Source organism: Corella eumyota, chromosome 4 (genome assembly GCF_963082875.1).
Source record: "Corella eumyota chromosome 4, kaCorEumy4.1, whole genome shotgun sequence".
NCBI classification, from domain to species: Eukaryota; Metazoa; Chordata; class Ascidiacea; order Phlebobranchia; family Corellidae; genus Corella; species Corella eumyota.
This window is the reverse complement of record NC_137493.1, coordinates 5,868,022-5,884,228: the sequence shown is the minus strand read 5'-3', so window position 1 is coordinate 5,884,228 and position 16,207 is coordinate 5,868,022. Positions and strand designations below refer to the sequence as shown.

Sequence of the window (16,207 nt, the reverse complement as noted above, 5' to 3'; positions counted from 1 at the left end):
TGCACAAAATTTATTGGAAACTATAGGATTATTTCATATGCCACAGTCATTAAAAATTAATACTTAATGGTACAACTGCAATTATATTGCAAAATTAAAATATGTAAAACATGAATTTTAATCAAAACTTTCATTTTGGATGAAATCGCTTAAATTTTCTACACTGCAATTTTCCTGTAGTTGAAGAAACAATTGCGTGAACTTTATTTTCCAACGATTATTTTCAGTGGGGTCACGAATTAACCCAAACAACTGCTTGAAAACCCCAACATTGTTGCTGCTTACCACACCATTAGTAAACCTATGTATGGTACCACATGATGCCACCTTTGCTAACCCATAGGGGTCTATTACCCCCCGATGACCATTTGGGGTGTCATTTACATTGAACAATATGCCTTCTTGCTTGACCAAGTAATCAAGTTTACTGAAGGTCAAAGCAGCCTCATCGTAGGATTCCTCCATGTTAATTTGAGCAGATTTCACTATTAATTTCATCTTGCAATCTGGCCAAAAATGGTTGCAACTCCATTCTGTGTTTTGAGGGTTTTGTATACCAGAATTTATCATCGGAAAATACCATTGAATAAACTCCAAAGATAGCTGCAGGTCTGTGTTGGACACATTTTCATTAACCTTCTTTTGATACAAAGAAGTTGAATTAAATTGAATCTGAAATAAAATAGGTTGTTTAATAGGTGCTACAACTATGAATAACAAAGCAAAGTATTGCATCAAACCTGGCTTTTAGTTACACTCGTAGAAGCACTAGGTGAAGAAGATTGAAATATTTGCCGAGATACAGGCTGCGACACTTGAGGAAGAGCGGTAAGTACCCTTGCAGGTTGAACATATTGTGTTACACTTGGGCGTATAGTTGCAGATGGTTGAGTTATTCTTGCAACTTGTTGAGAATGTTTACTCGGTTGACTGTTTTTATCAAATACTTGTAAAATTTTGACAATCAAACCATCTTTATCTACGGAGGGTGGCATTCTTTCACCCTTAAATAAGATATCAAAATAAAAGATATAGAACATGAATTTAAATGTCTTCTTACAAAAAACTTGAATATTGTATTTTATCTTTAAATAATATTTACAACCTTACTTTGTCATGAAGGTACCGGAATAAAATGTCTCTAGTCATTTTTCTTCTTTGAAATAATTCTTCTGGAGATTTTGAATATTGAACGATCAAATCTGTTGCCTCTGAAAAGAGTTCAAAAATTTTTAAATATTAAATTTTACTTAACACACACTAAAAACTAAATTATAAATATATTTTTCTATTTTAGATATTTTGAACCTCGTCTGGTTTGGGAAGCAATTTTTCCATTGGTGACTGTGTTTTTTAATGACAACAAGTCTTCAAGGTCCAACAGCTTTAAAACCTGCTTGCAATTTTTTTGATCCTTCTTATCCATTATTTTTTTATTGAATGCTTGCAATTTTAACTTTATGGACGAATTCCCAATAAAATAAGAGCGCTATTGTTACCCTAAGTACTTTCAATTTATCGCAAATATGTTTTTGTCTATTTCTATATAATCATTAACCTTAAATTTATTTCATTCGATACTTTACTCCCACCTAATACAAACAGACTAAATTCTCTTTGCACAATGACAAAACGACGCTGGTAATAAATAGTAAACTAAATATTTGCCAACGTGATGAGACCAAGCATGTTAATACATTTCAATGAAACTATCAGGAACTAATACAATAAAAGCAATATATGAAAAACATAACAGAAAAAGTTGTTTATTTAATCATTATATAAAATACGTTTGTTTCATATTTTCACCAGACTTTTGTTATTTAAGACAATCCAAACAATGTCTGGATGTTGTGTTTTGATTTTGTTGTTTTTTCGCAACACACACACACACACGAAAATGTATCTTTAATTTGGTTGAACGAGTACAGCGATTATACGCGGTTAGTATCATAGAGATACTAATATATACATGTATATATTAGTATCTCTATGGTTAGTATGGCATAATGCATGGATATTCTTTCTTTCTTATCATAAAAAGCATGAAAACCTAAAAAATTATTACTATTTTATTTAAAAAAATAATTCTAGTGTTTTATAAAATAACCTAAAAAAAAATGTAAAGCTTGTAAACTAATCGCCCTTATTTCGGACGCTATGTTACAACCTGCCCTGTCTGCGTAATCGCCAGCACATCACACGTGCAAAGTTATGGACGTTATATTTACTAACTTATAAACACAGTAGTTAACAGACTAATAAACACAGTAGTTAACCAGGATTTTAACTTGTGCTTAATTTATATAAATATATAGGACATATGAGTTAAGGTTTGTTAATGGCCAAGTATTTTAAACATGCATTGCTAATTAATCATGTATGCTAAAATTTACAATTTGATATACTGATTTTGAATTTATTTACAGTGTGCTAATTTTGGGTCTTAAAATTGAAATCATGAAGGTAAATTACTTGGTTGTCGATTCTGGTGCGTTTATCAAAAATGTAGACATTAAGGAAATTGGAACAAACGTTTATACTTGCCGCGAGGTGGTAAGTGAAATCAGGGACAAGGCAACGAGACAAAGACTTTCAGTTCTTCCATATGACTTAAAATTCAAGGACCCGAATTCTGATGCGATTAAAAAAATTACAGAAGTATCAAAAAAGACTGGGGATTATACAAGTTTGTCTTATACAGATATTAAAGTGCTAGCTTTAACTTACGAGTTAACACTACAACATGACAGTGAAATTCTTACAACTACTGATGTTGATAATAATAACGTGATCCAGGTTGGAGGCGGTAGTCTTGCTCAAGATGCAAAACTTCCGGGATTTTACCTGCCGAAGGAAGAAAACAAAAAAGATGGGAAACAAGATAAAATTGAAGAAAAATTGGATGATTTGAGCATCCAAGAAACTAATAGCAAAGATTTAAAAGAAGAAAGTGAAGAAGATGAGAAAGAGGATGAAGAAGAAAATGGAGGTGGGTGGATCACACCTAGTCATCTTCGTGAGATGGAAAGTTTAAAGTCACAATTTGAAGACAACAATAAAGAATTACAAGTCGGATGCGTTACAACAGATTTTGCAATGCAGAATGTGTTGCTAAAAATGAAAATGAACATTGTTTCAGTTGAGGGCATGTTAATTAAAACCTTGCGAAGCTATGTCTTACGATGTCATGCCTGTTTCGAAATCACAAAAATCATGACCAAGGTTTTTTGTCCAAAATGTGGGAATCAGACTCTAAAAAGAGTTCCTGTTGAAACTCAACCAGATGGATCACTGAAATTATTTTTCTCCCGTAACCCAAAGGTTTTAAGCGCAAGAGGGAAACAGTATTCGATACCAATGCCAAGAGGTGGAAAACATTCAAATAATCCAATATTAGTCGAAGATCAAAATATTCCACATGACAGACCAAGCAAAAAAGCACTGGGAAAAACAAATGTTTGGGATAGTGATTACGATTGTAATTCTTCTCCTTTTATAACAAATGAGATCAATAGCAGAGCTTTTAGATTAGGGGTTAGAGCTGGAAATAATAACCATGTGCGAACAAAAAGAAATCCAAACGCAGTTGGAAAAAAATTTGTTAAAAGAAAATAAACATTCATAAACTTTCTGGTAGATTTTTTGAGTAAATAAAAAAACAATATCTATGTCTAACCTGTTTTTGTTTTGATATAATTAAAAAAGTAATATAAAATAAGTGTAATTATATAAGTACAAAATCTTTTTAATTTCAATAGCCTACTTTGTTGGTTTTTAATAAATGCAAAATATAATATTAATCATTTAAAGGTAAAATACAAATAACATTCGTCGTAACTTTTGCATAATTGACACTGCAAGTAAATAGTAAACTTTATGTATTTTTTTTCGAGAGATTTTTGATAGGTTTTATAAAAAACAAAACAAAATGCCTACTATGACCCCAGAGGAAAGACACAAACTAATTGCAAAACTTAATGCAGAAATAGAAGACACTATTACAGCAGCAAAAGCCAAAAACTATAAATATGAGGATAACTCCTCAATTGTTGATACCCATCCGGCATTTATGAGTAAACAACCAACGCAAGAGGAAATCGATAACAATCCACTACTTAAAGGTTTACAGGACATTAAATATGATCCTGACGATACGCCATATGATCAAGCATTGGCACACAAAAAAGACGGTAACTTTCATTTCAAATTGAAAAAATACAAGACAGCCATATTAGCATATACGGAGGGGATTAAAACAAAATGTGATGATAAAGAAATGATTTGTATTTTGTATACTAACCGTGCTGCTGCACATTACCATCTTGAAAATTTTAGATCCTCACTTTTGGATGCTACTAAAGCTGTACAAGCTAATTCTGATCGGGTTAAATCCTTGCTTAGGTGTGCGCAGTGTTGTAATAAACTTAAACGCTACAAAGATGCTATCGATTGGTGCAGGATAGTTTTAAGTCTCGAAGAAACAAATTCAGAAGCAACATCTCTTTTGGAAGACAGTAAAAAACAGCATCAAATACTAGAACGAGATGCTCGGAAACAAAAATTAGCCAAAGAAAAGGTAAAGAAGGCCAACAAAAAACTCCTGAATGCAATAAAAAGCAGAGGTGCCACTTTGGAGGTTGTAAAAAAAGAAGTCCGCTCTGATGATGAAGAGGAAGAAGATGATTTATCGCTTGCCAGTCTTGAAATATCAAGTAGTGGTTCTGCAAGCACAAAGGTTTATTTAGATGAAGATAATAGCTTAATTTGGCCTGTTATGTTAGTCTACCCAGAACACAAAACCACTGATTTTATACAAGCTTTCAACGAAAATTCAATATTTTATGATCACTTGGCAATAATGTTTGAACAGAAACCTGATTGGGATTTATCTGGATATTACAAATTAGAGAATCTTGAAGTTTATTATGAAAATCAAAAGACAGAGATTTTGTACAAAGTTTCTGTAGAAAACACTTTAAGAAATGCATTAGCTAATAATAAATACATTGTTAGGGCCGGCACCCCAAGCTTTTTCATATTATCAAATGCTTCTAAATTTTATAAGCCTTTTTTATCCCAGTATAAAAAGGTCCTTGAAACATAGTAATTAAAAGTTAACTAGAATATTTAATTTAATTTTTTCACATGTAATTGTTATTCGGATTTTTTAATTATAGGTTAAAAATATTTCAAGCTTTGCAAAATATATATGTAAATCGTAAAACAATTCTGTCAGATATAGTTTCGAAATACCATTAACTATAAAATATTCAACAAAATTAATCTAACATTTGTAAAAATAGGAAAACAGGTATTGTATATTTAAATTAAAAAATGGACGAACTATCTTGCCCGAGATGTCGCATGACTAAGTATAGAAACCCTTCTCTTAGGTTAATGATAAACAGTTGTGGGCATGCATTATGTGAGGCTTGTGTTGAGCTTATATTTACAAGAGAATCCGCCCCTTGTCCAGATTGTGGAAGAACTATAAAACGAAGCGGGTTTAGAACACAGTTGTTTGAAGATACAAGTAGGTAGAACTTTAACCTTTTAATATTTGGGATTTCGTGAACTTTCTTCTTAACATACTCCCATTTATAATTGCTGTAAAATTGTTTAATTTAATATTTGAAGGTAGCATATTATTGTCACCAAAAAATGTAATAATTTTTGTTAAAAAAATTAATGAAATGAGTTTATTCAGGGGTTGATAAAGAAGTGGATATAAGAAAAATGGTTTTAAAAATTTACAATAAGCTTGAAGATGATTTTGATTCGTTGAAAGATTACAATAATTATTTGGAGGAAATCGAAAACATTATTTTTGATCTTGAAAGTGGAATTAATGCAAAGGAAATAAGAGAAAAATTGGCAATATACAAGTAAAGTTAATTTTGTCATTTATTAAATATTTTCTTAACTATGTGTTGATTAATATACTTGATCTGCTTATGGTTAATTTTTTTTAATGTTTAAATATAAAAAGAAACTCTATAAATAACGTGAATTTTTTGTTTAAAAACTAGGCAAGAAAATGAGGCCTCAATTCGCAAAAATCAAATTCGGATTAATCAAGAACGAACTTACTTTAAAGAAACAATGGCTCGCGAGGAAAAGGAACAAGAAATAAAAGCGCAAATATTAAAACAAATGGACAAAGAGGCTGACATGGCTAAAAAACGTGTACAAGAAAAATTACTTGAGGAACTAAAAAACACTACCGGTCTTTCAAGCGCCGAGGTTATGGAACGTCATAAAAAACTTAAAGACGAAGATGAAAAACTGAGAAACGTCAGCTCGTTGGAAGAAAGAATGGCAATAGAGGGTTACACCAAAATGTCTAACAGCGATATGTCCTCAATTGCAAAAGTACCTCAAGAAAATAATATTTTCGAATATAAACCAGTGAAAATGGAAATATTTGGACCCCAAGTACCAGAAAAAGATGTCATGATAGAATCTGGTTACATAAGAAACGTACGAGAAGCAACTTTAAAAGATGTTGGGGGTGGATATAACAGTTTGTTGTCATGCCAACGAGCTTTATTCGATGCCTTTGGAGGTTTGTTTGTACAACCAAACAGCAAAGCATCTGAAGTTCTGTAAAATGGCGTAAAAGTAGCTTTTTTTCAACATTTCTGCATTATTTTAAATGAATTGTTACCAAAATTATAATACAAGATTTTTTATATAGAAAAAAATACAAAAAAATGAATAACATTAAAATTCTATAGGATTTCTTTGTTTAGAATGAATATTGTTATTTCTTAGAAATGATTCATTTTTTAAGCCACTAGGGTATTCAATGCTTGCATTTTCTTATGTAAGAGGATTTCCTTATATTTAGCATATAAATTATTGCTTACATAAACATCTTTTGTATTGAGTTAGTCAATAAGGGTGGACTTAAAAAGTTATCTGCTACTTAAAGGGAATATTTGGGGGAATAACCTTAGGGCTTTCACCGCCATTTTTTTTGCAGTAGATATTTCTAAAGCATTGTTGTGACTCAATATAATGGAGGAAGTTATTTAGCTAAAGGAAAAACCAGAAAGTGCCTGGTTGTTTTTTTAACTTAAGCATTATATTTGCAAAGTTATAAATCATTACTGGTTTAATATAAATTAAGAACAGTGAAAACAAAATATATAAAAGTAATTCTTAACGTCTCTTGTGTAAGCTCGAAGCAAGTGCATACGTTGTATGGAATTAGGAAATCGTTAGTATATGTCGATATAAAGCAAAAATAGGACTGTATATTTAGTTTTAAAAAAAATGGAGGTTAGGGTATAGCGGTTGGCGCTAAGTTAAAGCTGTTTTGTCAGTTTCGAATAATACCTAGATAAAAATTTTAATCAAGTTAAATGGCGTAAATTTTTTGATAATAAATTGTACTAAAAAATGGACAGGTTTGTTAAAAAAAATTATTTTATTAAAATAGTTGTTAAAATGTTATACTAGCATAACAGTTTAACTGCCTGTAAAACTATTTTATTTTCAGTTAAAGTATTTTCATAGCTGTATTAGTTGCGCAACTTAGAGCGCACTTAAAAATTAATCTTTAACTAACCTCGCTTTAGCCACGTTTTTACTGTAGCCTAAAGATGTTTTACTAGAATATTCTTCAACGTCGATAAACTCAAAAAATAAATTTTGTAATCATTAAAAAGAAACATTATTTTTTTTAAGTATTCTTCTTATTTTGAGCTAGGATTAAAATTTAAGTTATTTTGATTTATTTATAATTCAGATATTTGTGACAAAAGTATTTTAACGTGGAAAGAAAATATGAAACTTTACATGTAGGTATATAATTATTTTTAATTGTTTAAAAGTTTTAAAAGAACTTAGTTTACAGATATAAAGATTTCGGTTTATTTTCGACAACACATTTTTTTAAAAACTTGTAAAGAAATGTTATACATGCCCTCAGTCTTAGTTTGCCAAGCGCCATACAAAAGTGTACGTTATAACTTACAATACAAAAAAGGCAACCAAACACCACCAAGCCAAAGTTTACAATAAAAAAAATATGAGCGCCTTTGTTTATTTCCTTCGCTAGAGCTTGTACCATTCAGTACCTTAAACAATGGGTCGTTATGTTGCGTAATGCTCACAAAACTAGCTAGGTACACCCAATAACGGTAAAACAATATTTGTTTACCGACGAGTGTTTTTAACTGCCGAATATCGCAATCATGTTTTTATGGTGTACATGAAAATATCAGTACTCGCTTAAGTATAGTATAGTACTTGGTTGTCAAGTTTTCATAATTAAAAAAAAAACAATGCATTAAGATGTTTAGTTTGCCATTTTAAAGCATAAAATTTAAATTGTATAAATATAATTTTTTTATTAAGAAATAGTTTAAGCAGAAGAATTTATAACCCGCTAAGAACGCCTATTAAAAAATCGAAATGAAAAAAAGCTTTTAGGCCTTAACGACTTTAACCAATATAGTCCTTCAGGCGCATAAACCGTAACGAAAGCCAAATAAAGTTTTCTCTTCAAGGTAATAGCTGTAGCCTGTCTTTCTGTTTGCTCGCGCGGTTTATCTCTCAATACATAATTTTAGTCTAGTTTCAGGCAGTATATAAAATATAGGCAAAGTTAGAAATAGCATTAATTTAGAAACGTTAGCCCTTTCTATGGTAAAAGGTTAAGTTAGTATTATATTAAAGGTCTATGCATCATGTTCATTATATACAACAGTATTTAGTTAAAGTATTCTGATTTAACTAGACTATTTCAAATATCGCCCGTCTAAAATGTAAGTGTTGTCAGATTTTTTAAAATGAGTGACTTCAAATTCTTTGAATACAATGAAACACAATTGCCCTGTTTTAAAAATGAAGACAATAATATGTGGATGGTTCCACTTTGTGCTTTTCAAAGCGTAAGTTTAAGCTATACTTTCTAGTTTATAAACCAACTTGGTAAGTCACATAAGGTTTTATATTTTGCAACAAGAATTTACGTATTATAAATAAAAAATACAAAATAATATCTGTTGTTACAATTAATTTAAGTGCTACCATCGCTATTTTATAGGGTAACGGAAATTTAGTTGAAGTGTTGTTCCATTGTTAAATTACTTCCTTTAAAATAGGCCGTACAACTAAGCAAGTCACTGAACCATTAGTCAATATTTCGACATGCACCCTAAATATAACTTAAACAAAAAGTTATATTGTAACAAGTTAACCATACCTTACCTATACGTTTATGTTTGCCATCTTTATATAAAATGTTTAAAAGAATAAAAATAAACCATTAACTAAGATAGGTATTTGCTTACATAAACCTAAATTAAAACAATTTTAATGTCCAAGTATTGAAGTTACGTTAACTTTAACTATGCCTAAATTGTATTTTAAACTCTTCGTCAAACCGTTTTTGCATTAATTGTAGATGATTGCTCCTGAAGGTGACACTGATGTCATTGAACGTGAACTTGAGAATATATTTCCGAACGCATACAAAATGAAATCGGAGGAAATGAAAAAAATGAGAGCTTTTTTAGATAGAAAAAATAGATCGGACGAATACCATTTTGAAACTTCTTGTAGAGAACGAAAGCCAATTAAATTGGCTGCACCACTAGCTCTTTTAAAGGTATTTCATCGTTTAATTTCTGTTTCAAAATTACAACTACTTTCGTTTGTTACATTTTAATTAAATTTCATACGATCTTTTAATTAGAAAAATGGACATTTCTTAGCAAACACCAGCAAATCAAAAGAACCGCGAATGCCTTGTCCTAACTATACGAACCATTTTAACAATAACAATCACCATTTAAGAGACCACGATATGACATACGTTGAAGAAAAACACTATTCCAGTGGAAATTCCCATTTCAAACTTCGTAAAAAACCTTATACTAAAGCGTTTTACCATTCTCCCTCACCAGCACGATCATCAAGCAACCCAAGATACAACTTAACAGTGTCTTCTTGTAGCGACGACGCTTTATCAGAATCGGAGCAATCTAATAGGTTTTATTCAAATATATCGTCACGAAACAAAGTAGCCCTTTTCAATACCAACAGGTTTGAAAAAAAATTTGTTCCAAATGATTCGTTTTCAAAATCGCGCAAAGTAGAGACAGAGCACTGCGTTTTTGAACATGTCATGGAAGACTTTGAACGGAAAAAGTTATCTGAACCAACCACAGAAAGGCATATTCGCCATCGCAGTTCATCCAGTGACCATCGTAGAAGACGTCATCGTGAAGTAACGCCTAGCCGTTTAATTCCCTTAAGAAGTAGATCGAGAAGTAATGGTTCTGATAAGTATGAGCACAGGGTACGTTACAGAAGAAATACGCGCTCACAAGAACGCCGCAGACAAGAATATATAAACTATCGTCACCAGCTTAGGAAAGATACAAAAAAAGCTCGTGAAAAAGTGCTCTGGGGTAAGAGATTGCATCACGAAAGAGATCGTAGAAGTACAGGACCATTTCATTTTCGCTCGTTTCGGTCCGGTGATAATTTTAAGTACAAATCTACTAAACCTTATACACCAATACGACGTGGAAAACTATATGATCATAAAAAATCCAGCAGAAGTAAATCTAAATCCCCCAAAATCACAAAGCCACAAAAAGAGTTACCGCGCATAGCTGGTGAAAAATCTGCTTTAATCAGCGCAAAAAACAAACGAAAATCAACTGAGAAATCGTCCCCGGATTTCATTAATAGTTCAGAAGTAAACTCGCAAATACCCGACAATGTTTCAGATTTGGTAACAATGATGAGAAAAAAGGCGGATAATCATAAACAAATAGAAAAAGTAAACAAAGAACCGCCAAAGAAATTGGCCCCTAAAAAAACTAAGAAAGGCAAGTCAAACAGAGAATCCACCAATGAGACTAAACAGTCCGAAAAACTAATTTTAACTGAAGACGCAATCAAGAAGAAATATACATCGGGTCCCAAAGAATCTAGCAGTGCCCCCAATGTTAGAAATTTATCAAGTAATTCCGCCGCTAAATCAGATACTACAGTTGATTCTGGAATTGACGAAAAATGTGATGATATTGTTATTGCAGAAAAATCTATCAAAATGCTCAAGCCTAAGTTAAATCAACCTGCTCAAGTCAAATGGCCATTACAAATATCTGCTTGTGATGTCGACTCTTTCTTAAATTTTGATAAAAAACTATTTTTAGGATTTTTATTTGCCCCAAGCCTTGAAACTATTTCAAGTGTAAGTGAAAAAATTAGAAATGAGTTTGAATTTAATAATTTTAATTCGCAAATTGGAAATTCAGATGTGTTGTCTAAAAGCGAGCTTACACATACAGCTAAACCTCAAACAGCAGAAACGTTGAAAAAACATGTTACTGAAAACAACTCAAATGCTAAATTAGTCTTGCCAGTAGAAAAACCCAAAAATGCGTTCGATAAAACCATTTTTAACCAAAATGCTGTCGCATCTTTATCAAAAGAACAAGAAGTTAATAAAACAGATGATTTAGGCGAAATTTCTACTGTGGTAACTTCTCCAGCACTTGAACCAAGTAAAATATGTCAAATTGATCAAGTCGAACACAACAAGATAGACAAAGATTTGCAAAAACAGCCTTTGTCTTGGAAAAAAGCAATGCTTGAAAAGGCAAAGCAACATGATGTTTTCAATACACTTGTTGATTATGAAATATCCCAAAATAAAATCAGCTACGAGAATTTTGTTCTGAACGAACCAAAAAATCGGACAGCAACTTTAAATTCCAAGCGCCGTGGAAGAAAAAGAAAGTCATCAAAAAAAGTTGTAAAAGAAAGTTCTAGATCCAAAAAAAATGTGGATATTGAAATTTTACCTCCTTTTCTGCGTCGAAGTCAAAGAGTTCGAAACACACTGCCATCAATTTCTTCAGACGACGAAGATCTATTGCAAACCGTTAACAATATTAAACTAGACAAGTCTAAACCAATGGAGCAATCAGACGATGATATATTCACAAACGAAAATTTTCAGTGTGCTGATAAGTTTGAAACAAGTTCTTTCTTTAACGTTGGAACAAGTGCTGAAATTATAAAAGATCCTCTTGCTAAACCTTGTGGATTGCCGTTAATTGCAAATAAAGTTGGTTGTCATCAATCTTTAATTTTACTTGAAGAAGATAAAACTAAAAATGACCTTCAAAGTAATTCTTTAAAGACTTTCAAAAATGTTATTGAGCCAATCTCAAAGGAACTTCAACCAACTGCTGCTAAAGAAATGCATCAAGAATTAGTAAATGTATGTATAAATGGTAACTTCTTTTCTTTTTAAAACTTTTAAAAATAACAATATTTAACCATAAACAAATTTTTAATAGAAAAGTTATTCTGCATTAACTCAAACAAAAAAGAAATTGAAAAATAACTCAATTATTCTAAATGAAAAAACTTGTCCAATCAAAGATTCGAACATTTTGAAAGACAAAAATGGTAAATTTTTTAAATATATATTTTATATTTTTATTGTATGTACCGTGGTTAATGTTATAGGTAATTATAAGATGCATAAGTTTTTGACGTAAATGTTTTATTTAGAAGACTTTGCAAAAACGTCCAAAAATCAAAATTTGTCGCTGGAAATTTTAAAGAATAGTGAATGTAACCAAAAAGAACTTGGTAAATAAATCTAATATTCAATTTTTGAATTTATATGAAACAATTTTTTGGTTATTTTAATATAAAAATGTTTTAGTTGCAGATTATGCATCGTGTAGTGAAACAGATTCTTGTAAATCAAATGAAAAACAACCAACACCTAAAACAAATTCAACTAATTCGACATCGCATGAACGGGGTAAGTTAACTTAGGTTAATATAAAAAGGTTTTATTAAATAAAACTAGTAAGATAGTATAACGTTACATGTTAATATAATAGAAAAAAAAGACGCCCCGTTATCCGTATCTATTGAACCACCAGCCCCAGCATTGGAGACTCAAGTTTCAATTAAAAATCAAAAAAGTAATAAAGCTTCGCTAGTTACGAGGGTTGAGCCGTTTGTTAAACTAAATCGAATTCAAAATGTGTCAAACTTAAATCAAGTCAGTTCCGATGAACAAATTTTGTTAGAAAAGAAAAAGTCTCAACCACCTTCGACAAATTTATGCTACCATGGTATTATGGAAATTGATATGGAAGCTCCCGTGGCACATTTTCTTAAATATTTGACCAAGGATCATAAAAGTAAAAACCCTGCTGTTGTTACGTTTATAAAACGAAGAATACCATACGTGCAGATAAAGAAAGGTGTAGACGGTTGTAAGCCCACCAACGGCCCAGCGAAACATGACACCACTTTGGTTCGTGTTCGCGACGTCGCCTTTGTTTTAAAAAGGAGTTTGATGTATGTTTGGAAACAAATAGCGGAACTTGGTATTTTAGTTTCGCCTGCCGAGCTTCAGTTTATACTTGATGTGTACGGACAGATTTATGGTCGGCATACTATTGATGATAGCGTACTTCTTCACTGTATGGGCTACTTACAACCTCAAATGATTGAGGCCGAATATTTAATCTCGCTTGATAGTTTTTTGAACAGGCTTATTCCGGTATACCCATTTAACATAAACAGTTATAAGTTAATTAATTAATTTTCTAAAATGATCTGTTAAACGCACAATTTAATAAGATGTTTATGGTATTACAACTTTTACTATTATTTATTTTTTAGAAAATGTTTGAAACAAGTTTTAGAATTCCAAAAGGATGTTTATCCAAATTTGTCAGTGTGCGAACTTATCAACCCATAAACTATATAACCCCGGAAGTGACTAAGGTACAATCAATTTCTATTAAGTTTGATTGTTAAAATGGCTAATTAAAAATTATTTATCTAACAAAGTAATGTTTTTGTATAGATATTTTCTAAATCATTCCTATACAATATCAATCTCATAAGGAGTGACGTAATGTTCGATGCTCAACAAACAAACAGTCTCTTGTCCCTAAAACCTGACCCTTCTCAGAAACTGGTTGTTTTAAAAAAGCCGGAAGTAACAAAAAAGCGCAAACAAAGCATTGAAAAAAAAACAAAGTGTTTAAAACCGAAAAAGCCAAGATTATCAAGAAGTCGAAACCAGTCGCTTGAATCAAACAGCAGTACTGAAAATTCTCAGTTGAATCAAAAAGCAACAGTTTCAACACATGTGGGTTCTTATCCAAATACTTCATCTGGTTTTGTTACAAACGGGTTAACAAGTTATTCTAAGCAATTCAATAACGCTTTGGTTACAGCTAACGGTACACCCCGATTGTCATTAAGCCAAAATCTAACTAATAATCCTGTTTCGTATACTTTTTCATCAATGCCAGTTATTCTGGGATCAGCAACCGGCAATTCAACAAGCTTTCAAAATCCTATGTATTTTCCCATGCCTTACCCAGTGAATTCACCATTATATCCACTCCAACCAGTCCAGCAACATTTACAGCAACAAACAAAGACAAATGTGCTAATAAACAAACCACAATTAAAGCAATTAACGTTAGGAGAGCAATTTGTAACCAATGAGGAGACAAAAAATTTAGCAGCTTCTACTGACACAATACCAACCTACGAGGAATTTGCAAAATATTTTATGCCAACTGCTTATTCTAATGTTAATAACAGCTCGAACCATTTAGACGAGCAAGTTCGCCTGGCATATAAGAAGCATATACAGTCTAGATTACAAGCTAAACTTGCGGGTCCAATACCACACAAAGGTCTGGACAATCAAAACGATGTGGATTTTGCCAAAAGTGAAAATGCAAATAAATTTGATCACAAAGCGATAACGAAAACCGAACCGGTTGAAAACGAAAGTTTTTACAAGAACTTTGAAAAAACAAAGGACAACTCAGATCTGAAAATAGATTCGGTTTTTACAATAGCAGGTGCCACCGATCATAAGGAAACATCCCAAGTTACTACGTCAGAATTTTTTACAAATACAGAATTGCGAAAAAACAAAGAAGATGAACTGTTGGAAAAAGGTTGGTGTTGTTAACAACTATTTTTTAATCGTTTTATTTTGTTGTTATCAACCTAAAAAATGTTTAAGATTCATAACATAACCATACTTATGATTTTAACCAAATTTGTAAATTAAGTTTATTTAACAATTAGATGCAAGCACAGTTGTTTCAAAGCTTTCTCACTTGAAAAAAGTCTTGGTAGAAGCAGGTTAGTAATTTTTATATAAACCAAAATTTAATGAAGTTTTTTTTCGCATGCATACTAAAATTTTTTAGAAAGCAATTATTTCTATTCATTAATTATTGACCAAATAAATTACTAATTGTATAGAATTAGCTGTAAATAATGTATCAAACGAAATGGAAAGAAAAACAATGACGAAAAATAAAAAGAAAAGTAAGGGTATAATTAATTTAATTTTTCACATTCGGCAATTTACAAAACCATATAATAACTGAAAAAAATGTTTATATGTATTGTAAATTGATGTTGTAAAATTGAAAATATTTTTTAGTACCAGAACCGAAGTCGAATTTAAGTGAGGTTGTAAAAAAATTGGAACAACGAATAGGAGATGCACCATAGCTGATTTCAAGATCATCATCGTACTAAATGACCTAACTTTATTGTGATAGAGTTGTTCTTACTTTAATTTAAAATAATTCAGATTATATAAGTAAAATGTAACTGATAACAAATTTTCTGTATTTTAGTACATGCTTTCTGATATAGTAATTTTGCTTTCGTTTATTTTTTATAATAAGCTTAATGTTAAATTTAATGTTTGCAAATTTATTTAGTGTGAGATTATTAACGGTATTGTTTAACGTTAGTTATGAATGCAAATTAATATTATTCAAATTTTCTTGTACCCTGGTTATAAAAAAGAAATTAAGTTTTTATTTTAATTATTTCTCTTATTCTGTACAGTTCAACATTGTAACTTTTGTGTTTTTTAATCGTAATGGCGAAACCCAAAATCGGAGAAGTGTAAGTATCTGTAATTTTTAATGCCAAAAATGTCTTCAGTAAGTGCTTATTATGCAAATATTTTCGAGGTTTTTTTGTGCACTGAAAAAATGTTCCGTATTGGTAATATAAAAAAAGCGGTTTGTTAAAACTATTTCTGGTTGACTTTCTTTTAAAACAGGTTATAAGATCGTATTTCAGTTCAAGTTTGTTATGTCTTATAAACATTGACTAATATTTTGGCATTTATAACGGACGAAAACAT

General features: G+C 31.1%; 5 protein-coding genes across 8 annotated transcripts; 4 read left to right on the top strand and 1 right to left on the bottom strand.

Annotated features, from left to right (window-relative positions):
• Positions 1-10: 10 nt before the first annotated feature.
• On the bottom strand, positions 11-1,930 carry LOC145750425 (uncharacterized protein C3orf38 homolog). The gene is made up of 4 exons (XM_082566463.1): positions 1,309-1,930; positions 1,111-1,211; positions 741-1,004; positions 11-672 (listed from the first exon to the last, which is right to left on the bottom strand). Exons 1-4 carry the CDS (start codon positions 1,424-1,426, stop codon positions 118-120), a joined length of 1,038 nt encoding a protein of 345 aa, XP_082422589.1. The 5' UTR covers positions 1,427-1,930; the 3' UTR covers positions 11-117.
• A 503-nt stretch (positions 1,931-2,433) lies between these two features.
• LOC145751651 (RNA-binding protein NOB1-like) lies at positions 2,434-3,619 on the top strand. The gene has a single exon (XM_082567846.1). The coding sequence runs from the start codon at positions 2,461-2,463 to the stop codon at positions 3,616-3,618; it is 1,158 nt and encodes a 385-aa protein (XP_082423972.1). The 5' UTR covers positions 2,434-2,460; the 3' UTR covers position 3,619.
• A 287-nt stretch (positions 3,620-3,906) lies between these two features.
• LOC145751650 (hsp70/Hsp90 co-chaperone CNS1 homolog) lies at positions 3,907-5,107 on the top strand. Its single transcript, XM_082567845.1, has one exon. It carries the CDS (start codon positions 3,932-3,934, stop codon positions 5,105-5,107), a length of 1,176 nt encoding a protein of 391 aa, XP_082423971.1. The 5' UTR covers positions 3,907-3,931.
• Positions 5,108-5,336: 229 nt separating this feature from the next.
• Positions 5,337-6,795, top strand: LOC145751652 (CDK-activating kinase assembly factor MAT1-like). The gene is made up of 3 exons (XM_082567847.1): positions 5,337-5,536; positions 5,711-5,888; positions 6,033-6,795. Exons 1-3 carry the CDS (start codon positions 5,338-5,340, stop codon positions 6,610-6,612), a joined length of 957 nt encoding a protein of 318 aa, XP_082423973.1. The 5' UTR covers position 5,337; the 3' UTR covers positions 6,613-6,795.
• A 670-nt stretch (positions 6,796-7,465) lies between these two features.
• On the top strand, positions 7,466-16,088 carry LOC145750191 (uncharacterized). 4 transcript variants are annotated; one of them, XM_082566164.1, is made up of 12 exons: positions 7,466-7,808; positions 9,419-9,622; positions 9,710-12,256; positions 12,336-12,447; positions 12,553-12,633; positions 12,710-12,811; positions 12,894-13,564; positions 13,687-13,791; positions 13,874-14,990; positions 15,124-15,180; positions 15,304-15,369; positions 15,488-16,088. In XM_082566164.1, the coding sequence occupies exons 2-12, from the start codon at positions 9,419-9,421 to the stop codon at positions 15,556-15,558; spliced, it is 5,133 nt and encodes a 1,710-aa protein (XP_082422290.1). In that variant the 5' UTR covers positions 7,466-7,808; the 3' UTR covers positions 15,559-16,088. The 4 variants fall into 4 exon arrangements, with proteins under 4 accessions (XP_082422290.1, XP_082422289.1, XP_082422288.1 ...); XM_082566162.1 differs by lacking the exon at positions 7,466-7,808 and adding an exon at positions 7,926-8,903 and having other exon boundaries at positions 12,556-12,633; XM_082566161.1 differs by lacking the exon at positions 7,466-7,808 and adding an exon at positions 7,926-8,903.
• Positions 16,089-16,207: the final 119 nt, after the last annotated feature.